Below are 10,823 nucleotides of genomic sequence, written 5' to 3' on the forward strand. Positions count from 1 at the left end.
ACTATCCATTAAATTATAATTTGTTAAACTTTTATAAATAATAAAATATTATTACCTAATATTATAAACTATAACAAGAACAGATTTCTTAAAATTCGATTTTCTTATCATTGGTGAAAGAAAAACAGATATATTCTCCGTAGCTAAATGAGCTAATGAAAGTTATTAAAAAAAATTGCATGGTTTCCTGAAATATCTAAAACAACAATAAAACGAAAGGAAGACAAAAATGTGGAAAACAAAATAATAAAAAATCCTGAAAACTAGAAGTAAGATCCGAAAAACTTGGAGCTGTATAAGGTAGTTTACCTGAGCCACAAAGCACAAAATTGATCAAATATCTGACACGTAGAAATTTGTTAACTCCTCTTTCTTTTTTCTTTTTTTTTCTATATAACTAAAAATATAGAAGGATTTCTTGGCCTTGAAAATTGCCACAACTCCCATTACCTACAACTTACATAAAACTAAATAAATGTCAACCCAGAAACTCACAGTTAATCTCCCTACATTCCTTCCGGCCACCGCAAAGGGTGGTCGGAGCCCTAGAGCGTTTTTTACCACTGCCAGGCCCCTTCAGGCAAGTTAAAATAATATTCACATTCAATATTTGTATTGTATATTCCAACAAGAGCATAATCAGTTTTGATCTCTGAAATATAAAAAAAAAAATTACAATTTGTAATATTTATATATCAAATATATATTTATATACATTAATCAGAGTAAGATTGAATATAAACAAATATTAGGAAATATTAATACTTCCTCATGCATACAGAAAGAAAAGGGTAGTTAGTGTCTTAGGATATACAAACACATCATATATGATGTGCTTGGAAAATTCATAAAAGAGCTTTCTAGAATGAGTTTTCCTATTTTTTATATTCCGAAAGTTGTTCTTAAATAAAATTAGGTTAAGGGTTAAAGTAAGTATCATTTTTTATATAAATTATATTTTTACATATAACTCCTCTTAATATTTAAATAAAAATAACGCTTAAATACTCTCAAAACTACATCCTCATGGTAAGTTACATATAATGTATTAAACATCAATAATTCTTGCATGTTTATTTTTCTTAATTAATATAAAGTTATTATATTAATATTAATAATGTTTAAATTAAATTGTAATATCTTTTTATTTATAATTTTTAAAAACTAAAACTGCACGACATATTTGTATTATATTACTTACTAGAATTCAACACACTCAGTGCAAATATATTTTGAAAGCAATAAATAAATTCTGTTTAATAAATAAAAATAATTTTTAAGTGAACAATTTTATTTAAAAAGTGGGTGTAAAATTGATTTGAAAGTGGGTGGATTTTTAAAATAAATTGGCACTTCTTTTTTAAAATTTATATGGTTTTCACTCAAGCTCTGTATTAGATTAAGTATTTATTTATTTTACTAAAGTAAAAATTTAAAGGTTATAATTTTCTTAAAGTATTTTACTTTTGGTATATTTGGAACTTAATATTTATATCTTTATTTTCAGAAATTTAGTCTTTTTACTCTTTGAATTTAAAAATTTAGGTCAATTTATTAACAGTGTTCGTGTTCATTTTTTTTATTAAATTTGCTGGTATGACATTTTGAAATTAAAAAAAATACTCACTTATATCCATATAAAAAAAGACATTGTAATGGACTTGAATTCAATAAAGAATTTTAATAGTGCCAACAATTTTTAAAAATTTACATCATTATTTTAATTAAAATATTTAGACTAACTAATGACATTATAAATATTGAGATACCAAATTATGTACAAATAAAATATATAGATTAAATCTCAAATTTGAGCAAAATATAGGAATCAAATTGAAATTCGACCATTCTTATAATCTAAAATAGTAGAGTAGAGGGATTAGAATTGAAATTTACCTATTATGTTCTCATGTCAGTAAAAGGAAAGGAAAAGAACAATGGACATGTTGCCATTGTGGAAGGCTGAAAACATAGGAATGAAATTGAAATTTGATCATTCTTAAGTAGAGAGAGTGGAATTGAAATTTATCCACTGTGAAATATGTTTCATTTTATTTTCGCTTTTGGGTGCCTATTGTATGGTTAAATTTGTGAAAATACTCAAAAATTATTAATTAAAAATGACAAACTAATTATTAAGTGAATAAATTAATAATTAAATTATAGTTTTCCAATATATATATTATCAGAAAAATAATTTTTTAAGTGACAATATCTTTTTTAGATTTTTATAAACGTCTGAGCCCTTACAAAATGTTGGCCAATTACCAGAGATTATTTTTACCAGCATTAATCCTAAATAGCTAGGAAAGTGTATTATAGAACTAACTAGTTTGTATGTCTATGTGATGGATGGGTTAATTGTGTATATTAAATTTAATGAGTTTTTATAATTATATATATTTTTATTTCATATTTAATGTCCAGATTTATCTTGTTTAAAATTGGATAATAAAAAACAAAATATATTTGATATATATAATTTAATAGGTGTTTATTTTGTTGCGGAAGCGACGATAATATTAATAACAATATTATCAGAAATATTTAGATAATTATTATGCCAACAATTATACTAAGAAAATTCCCAGTTAAATTGGAGGGGTCACAATGGTCCCGCTTAAAACCCAACAACTAGACAGAACTCACTTAGATATTTATAGCAATAATAACTAAATAAATATAACCAACATAAAGCTATTAAATAAAAGCAAACAAATAAGAAATAAAATACCAGAGTTTTAACGAGGTTCGGCCAATTTAGCTTACGTCCTCGGACACTACCAAATTAATATTTCCTCTAGAAATATTACAAAGGAGAAGATTTTGGGATGATACAACCAAAGGGGGAGGGGTTCTATATATAACAAACCAAACCCCCTCCCTTTCTATCTTTTCCTAATGTGGGATATTGCCAATATTCAACAAATCTCCACCTTGGCGATATTCCACATCTTCGAACATCTTCTCATAACACAAACTTCAATAGTGTCTTCAAATTTGCGCCAACGACGCCATATCAAATGTGTCGGACATTGATCAAGTCTAAACAATGTTCAAACTTGGCCCTTGTAACCACTTTAGTCAGCATATCTGCAGGATTCTCCGTAGTGTGAATCTTTTGGAGAAGTATCTCCTCTTCTTCGAGAATTTCCCGCACAAAGTGATAGCGAACGTCTATGTGCTTCGTTCGTGCATGAAAAACTTGATTCTTTGCTAAATGAATAGCACTCTGACTGTCAGAATACACCTTAAGTTGTTTCTGACCAACTTCCAAGTCTTTAAGCAATCCATGAAGCCAAATTGCTTCCTTCACAGCCTCTGTAATTGCCATATACTCTGCCTCTGTTGTAGACAAAGCCACCGTGGACTGTAAGGTAGATTTCCAACTAACTGGCGCTTTCGCTAAAGTAAACAAATAGCCAGTTGTAGACCGTCGCTTATCCAAATCACCTGCATAATTAGAATCACAATATCCAACTATGCATTGACCAAATGATTCATCCTGCTCGAATGCCAATCCGACATCTATGGTATTTTGGAGATACCGCAGAATCCATTTCACAGCTTGCCAATGACCCCTGCCCGGATCATGCATGAACCTGCTAACAACACTAACAGCCTGTGAAATATCTGGTCTCGTACATACCATTGCATACATCAAGCTTCCAACTGCATTTGCATATGGGACTTTTGCCATGTACTCTTGTTCTTCCTTAGTCGTTGGAGATAACTGGTTACTTAGTTTAAAATGAGGAGCAAGTGGGGTACTTACAGGTTTTGTACCTTCAGACATACCGAAACGTTGTAGTACCTTCTCCAAATACTGTTTTTGTGACAGCCAAAGTTTGCCCCTCTTTCTATCCCGAGTTATTTCCATGCCGAGAATCTTCTTAGCTTCCCCTAAATCCTTCATCTCAAACTCTTTACTCAACTGAGCCTTCAGTCTATCAATCTCCATTTGGCTCTTTGCTGCAATCAGCATATCATCAACATACAAGAGTAAGTAGATGTAGGAATTATCTTGAAGCTTGCGCAAATACACACAATGATCGTATTTGCTTCTTTTGTACTTCTGGTCCTTCATGAACCTGTCAAATCGTTTGTACCATTGTCTCGGAGATTGTTTCAATCCGTACAACGATTTGCTAAGTTTACACACCCAATTTTCTTTACCAGCAACCCTGTATCCATCTGGCTGAGTCATATAGATTTCCTCCTTCAAATCACCGTGTAGAAACGCGGTCTTCACATCAAGTTGAGCTAGCTCCAAATTCAACTGCGCTACCAAGGCCAACAAAATTCTAATGGAGGAATGTTTAACAACTGGAGAAAATACCTCATTATAGTCAATTCCCTCCTTCTGAGCGTAGCCTTTAGCCACTAACCTTGCCTTGTAACGAACATCTTCTTTGTCGGGAAATCCTTCTTTCTTTGCAAATACCCATTTGCAACCAATCGCCTTCTTCCCTTTTGGTAGTTGTGCCAACTTCCACGTCTTGTTTTTCTCTAGAGATTGCATTTCCTCTTCCATTGCACCTAACCATCTATTATTCTCTAAACTCTGAATGGCTTCGGTGTAAGTGGATGGAATATTATCAACAACTGGAAGTGCATAAGCTACCATGTCAGTGAAACGAGCTGGTTTCTGAATTTCTCGTCTCTGCCTTCTGACTGCAATTGGCTCTGATTGCTGTTGAGGTTCTTGGGTAGAAACCTCTTCCTCATCTGACTCTGCATCTGCCAATGAAGAATCACTAGTGGTACCTTCTGCTGGAATTACCACACTCTGCTCAAACTCCACCTGCTGCGGAGTACACTCCACCTGCTGCGAAGTACTACTCACTCCTTCTGGATTTACCTTATTCAACATGGCAGATTCATGAAAGGTAACATCCCTACTGATTATCGTCTTCTTTGCCTCTAGACACCACAAACGATATCCCTTAACACCAGCATTGAAGCCCATGAATAGAGCCTTCTTTGCTCTTGGATCTAACTTTGATTCTTTCACATGATAATATGCAATAGAACCAAAAATGCGCAAGGTGTCATAATCAGTAGCAGGTTTTCCATACCATTTCTCCAAAGGAGTCTTGCCATTTATAGCAGATGATGGCAAATGATTGATGAGATGTTGAGCGTACGTCACAGCCTCAGTCCAAAACTTTCTATCTAATCCAGCATTAGATAACATACATCGAACTTTCTCCACAAGCGTTCGATTCATACGCTCTGCCACCCCATTCTGTTGCGGTGTTCCACCTACGGTGAAGTGCCTTACTATGCCACAATCTTGGCATATCTTCAGGAAAGGATCGCTTTTATATTCTCCACCGTTGTCTGATCGGAGAACCTTAATCTTCCTTCCTGTCTGATTTTCAACTTTAGTTTTCCACTTAAGGAAAACTTCAAGCACCTCATCTTTGTTCTTCATAGGAAACACCCAAACTCGTCTGGAAAAATCATCAATAAAGGTGACAAAATAACGTCTTCCTCCAAGTGATGGAGTCTTGGACGGTCCCCATACATCAGAATGCACATAATCCAGAATACCTTTAGTATTGTGAATCCCAGTGCCAAATTTCACCCTTCGTTGTTTTCCCAGAACACAATGCTCGCAAAATTCAAGTTTGCAAGTCTTTGTACCTTTCAATAATCCTTGCTTGGCTAGAGTTTGCAAGGATTTTTCACCAGCATGGCCCAAACGCATATGCCACAGCTGTGTTGCCTCAGCGTCCTTCTTGGTACTCGTAATTGCTGCTGCTGTTGTCCCGACCACTGTACTACCTTGGTAGTAATACAGATTGTTCTTTCTTATGCCTTTCAACATCACCAATGCTCCTGAAGTTGCTTTAAGAACTCCATCTCGTATTGTCACAACTAGGCCTTTAGATTCTAACGACCCCAAAGAGATGAGATTCTTTTTCAACTTTGGGACATATCGTACATCCCGCAAAATTCTAGTAGATCCATCATGACTCCTCAGTTTAATTGAACCTATCCCGGCTATTTTACATGTGTTATCATTACCCATGTAAACAACCCCTTCATCTAGTTTTTGAAATTCAAAGAACCATTCCCGAATGGGACACATATGATAGGAACAACCAGAATCCATGATCCACTCATCTGCATATAATGTTGAAGATGTCATACTAAGAGAAAAGTCTGACTCTGCTTCACTATTGCATTCTGCAACATTTGCATCTTGCGGAGTCTTCCCTTTTTTCTTCAATTTTGGACAATCTTTCTTCCAATGTCCTTTTTCTTTGCAAAAAGAACATTCATCTTTGGCAACAGCTCGACCTTTGGACTTTCTTCTCTTCCCCTTAGACTGACTTTGCTGACGACCTCTTGTTACCAATGCTTCCACTGCTGCTTCACCTGAACCTTTCAACTTATCCTTTCGGCGTAGTTCATAGCTATACAATGCAGCAGTTACTTCATTGAAAGTTACTTCCGATTTTCCATGAAGTAGAGTAGTTTCAAGGTACTCAAACTCCTCAGGAAGCGATCCCAACAACATTAACGCCAAGTCTTCGTCTTTAAAAGTCACATCCAAATTCAATAAATCAGCCACCAGCTGATTAAAATTGGTAATGTGCTCGTTCATCGTGGTACCAGGAACATAACTGAAACGAAACAGTCTTTTCTTCATATGTAACTTATTTTGACTGTTCTTCTTCAGAAATTTCTCCTCCAATGCTTTCCACAATTTACTTGCAGAAGTCTCTTTACTGAATGTATACTTCTGCTCTCTGGAAAGACATGATCGAATTGTACCACATGCCAATCGGTTGATGGTCTTCCATTCTTTATCATCAACCCCTTCTGGTTTTTCTTCCTCAATGGCAATATCTAGACCCTGTTGAAAGAGGGCATCTAGAAGCTCACTTTGCCACATGCCGAAATGACCTGTTCCATCAAAAATTTCCACTACAAATCTCGTATTTGCAGTTCCAATCCTCGGCAAAATGTACGAAGTGGAAGTTGTTGATATGGATGGTTTTTCTTCTGTCATTTTTGCCATAGCTTCTACTTAATAGCCACCAAATGCAGAATACCCACAAGCTTTAGGAAATGTTTCTGATGTGTAAGATCAGACTAAGCTGCAAACACAGAGCATACTACAAAACCTTGGCTCTGATACCAATTGTTGCGGAAGCGACGATAATATTAATAACAATATTATCAGAAATATTTAGATAATTATTATGCCAACAATTATACTAAGAAAATTCCCAGTTAAATTGGAGGGGTCACAATGGTCCCGCTTAAAACCCAACAACTAGACAGAACTCACTTAGATATTTATAGCAATAATAACTAAATAAATATAACCAACATAAAGCTATTAAATAAAAGCAAACAAATAAGAAATAAAATACCAGAGTTTTAACGAGGTTCGGCCAATTTAGCTTACGTCCTCGGACACTACCAAATTAATATTTCCTCTAGAAATATTACAAAGGAGAAGATTTTGGGATGATACAACCAAAGGGGGAGGGGTTCTATATATAACAAACCAAACCCCCTCCCTTTCTATCTTTTCCTAATGTGGGATATTGCCAATATTCAACATATTTGACTACAAAAGTTAAGTAAAACTTTGTAGTGATTTTAACAGGTTTGCTGAAATTACAGTGCAAAAAGGATGAAGATGCGTCTGAAAGCGTAAAAGAAGCAGCGGATTCAGTTAAAAATGCCGCACATTCCGTCTCTCACAACGTAAGATTATCAAACCTTAGCAACACAAATGTTGAAAAAGACAAGCATTGTTGTGGGTGTCTCTGTATTCACAAATTTTTCATGTGAATTTAGGTGAAAAAAATGTCTGATAAAGTAAGTGAAACAGCTGATGTTGTAAAAGAGAAAGCAACAGAAGTGATGTCATTGGGAGCAGCTAAAGTTGCCACACAGATTGTCAAGAAAAAACAAGAAAAGGAAAAGGAAATGAAGAAGAATAAAAAATACGATAAATGATTCTACAGTTTTTCTCACTTCAAAATTCTGTTTGTGTTGCTTATACTTTTCTTAAGCTATGAACATATATGGAAGGGTCGTAGTTAACACCCGACTATTTGGCTCAAGTAATGTCACTTTTCCACGTTTGGATTCTAAAAGTTGTCAATCATAACCATGCATTCCCAACAACATTAACATTTTGAAATATAACTAGAAGTCGCAAATGGGCGGGTTCCGATCGGACTTTCTTTTATTTCAGATATTTTTGGGCTCATATCAACTTAGGCTCGAGCTTAGATTTTTCGGGATCGGATCAAGCCAAGTAGACTTTAACGGTTTCAAAAAAAATTAATTTTTTAAATTATAAATATTTTAATTTCGAATGTAATACTTTATTTTATATTTATACGATGACAACACAATTCAGATTTGTCTTATAAAAAAATATAAATTATATATATTTAATAGAGTTCTTTTATAAAAATAATATTAAATTGTTAATTGTATGTAAAACTTATCCTATGATATGTATATTAATTAGCAAAAATATATTTTATTTTTTATTATCATATTATATTGACACTTGAACATTTTTTTTATCTTTCTTATTAAATTTAGAAAGCTAACATTCATATTTCAAAATATTTATTCCAAAATTCAAATATATTATACTAAGCCTAAATCCAAATAATGTACCCATTATGTAACACCCAAAAATATATAGGGTTAGAAATTTATTAAATCACTAAGAAACTTAGTTTTAATGGTTATGTGACTAGAGAAATCTCTAAGAATTCTTAGGTTCAAGCCCCATTCTTCCCATTTTTTTTTCCTATTTTCTCAGCAACTAATGAACAAAATCAAACTAGTATAGATAGTAAATGTGATAGAAATATGTCAAGTATGAGTACCAGCCCAAATGGTAAAGCCTTAACATTCCATTTTTCACTCCCTAGGTTTACGTCATGCCACTCTCCCTTCATATTTCTTGGCAAGAAGAGCAATTTGCACAATCAACCCTAAAATTTGAAAACCCTAATTATTTAATCTTATTTTTCAAATCAAAATAGAACTTTAACTTTCTCTTTCCAATTGAACACAGAGTTCACTTTCTTTTCCCTTATTTCTTCCACTATTCTTTTTTATCTTCCCCTTTTGCAATTATTTTCTTTACATTGTCGAAAATATTATTTTGATCCTGAGTTTGAAATCGAGCCTCATTCAACCGGTTTTATAATTGATTTAGGGTAACACCGTCAAATCCTGTCTTAAACATTGCCAAGAATCAGTAGTAATATTTCAATTCCGACGTTTAGAAATCAAAATACTTATAATGTCACATCCCAAAAATCTGGTTAGTAGGAATTGAGTTAGTAAATCAAGCGTAGTCACGCCCTAATTTTCATAAGGTTATCTTTGCACATTTGATAATAAATAAGTATTTGGTCTAATGGTTTAGTACTCTTTGTAAGCTTGAGGTTATATGTTTGAATCCCTTTCCTCGAATTTTGGGTATTTTTTTTTATTTCTTCACCTAGCTTATCACGTTAGGGGTATCTTTAATTTTTCGTATGTTTGTTAACAAGGATGAGCATATTGGTTCAGTGGTAAGGCTTTAGCTTACCTATAGGTCCCAAATTTGAGTCTTGATGCATGCAAAAGTGGAATTATTTTTATTCTCCCTGCTATGCTACTGAAAGCTATCAGGAACTGAGTTAAACTCAAATTTTAAGCAATTTGTTTAAGATAAATAACTAACTAGATTAGTTGGGATATAATCTCTCTTTTTTTTAAAGATAGAGAGATTATATCCTAAAAAAATCTCCTTATACCATCCCCTCTTTCCCCTATTTTCTCTACTTTTTGATTTTCTTCACACTTTTGGTTTTTGCACACTTTTTTCTGTCATTTTTCCCCTTTTGTTACTCTTTTCTTTTCTTTTCTTTTCCGTTTTTCCTTATTTTCCTACCTAGAAAACCTTTCTTATTTCTTTATCTTTCTCTTTTGTTGTTTCTATCTGCTATCTTATTGTTGTTTAGACTTTAAGTTTCTATGTCGTTATTTTTTTTATTCGTTTTGGCCGTGTGAGGTAAGGAATTTTCATATAGTAACCATTCTCTTCTTAGGATTGCTATTTATCTACTTATTTTAAATGCATTATGAGGGAGGTTTGTGGTGGAGGTTTTGGCTTAATGGTATTGGTCTACTCATTTTGATTTTGTTTAGGTGAGGATCGGGAGGCGAATCTGTAAACTCTAATTTTTATAGGGTTTTTATGATTGTTTTTAACTCCTTTTTACTTAAAATAATATTAATCTTGAGTAATTAATCCCTATTTCAGTGAATTTTGTTTATATTTTAAATACGTGAATGATTTAAGGAAGAATGTAATTTTATGTTATTTCGTATTAAATTTATGCATGATTTAATTGTTTTCTGCTACATGTTAATTTTGAATTTATTTAATGCAGTTGGACCAAGAAAATTATGCATGAATTATGTATAAAATAAAGATTCATGGACATGCCTGAATTCACTCTACATGGACGATAAACACATGCAAAAATGGGTCATGGGGAAGGTAATTGGATCCAATTGAAGTTGGGTCAATTGATGGACAAGTCTAGTGAACAAATGGGTCACCAAACCGTCCAAATAAAGAAGAATGAGCCCAATTCAGCACAAGCATGTTGGTTGCCAAAAATCAATTTTGGGATATTTATTGGAGGTCCCTACAGTTGAAATTAAATCAGAAAAGAGCCCATGAAGTTTTCCTTTGAAACCGTCCAACCCTTGCTTGATTCTATCATGATTTCATGTTTGAATCAAGCAACCATCATCCACCATTTCCCACA

At 33.3% G+C, this 10,823-nt stretch overlaps 1 protein-coding gene across 1 annotated transcript; it reads left to right on the top strand.

The window, feature by feature from the left end:
• Window positions 1-446: 446 nt before the first annotated feature.
• On the top strand, window positions 447-8,011 carry LOC121208453 (uncharacterized). The gene is made up of 3 exons (XM_041079082.1): window positions 447-580; window positions 7,648-7,731; window positions 7,825-8,011. Exons 1-3 carry the CDS (start codon window positions 476-478, stop codon window positions 7,984-7,986), a joined length of 351 nt encoding a protein of 116 aa, XP_040935016.1. The 5' UTR covers window positions 447-475; the 3' UTR covers window positions 7,987-8,011.
• The last annotated feature ends 2,812 nt before the right edge of the window (window positions 8,012-10,823 follow it).

The sequence above is a fragment of the Gossypium hirsutum genome, chromosome A10 (assembly GCF_007990345.1).
Source record: "Gossypium hirsutum isolate 1008001.06 chromosome A10, Gossypium_hirsutum_v2.1, whole genome shotgun sequence".
NCBI classification, from domain to species: domain Eukaryota; kingdom Viridiplantae; phylum Streptophyta; class Magnoliopsida; order Malvales; family Malvaceae; genus Gossypium; species Gossypium hirsutum.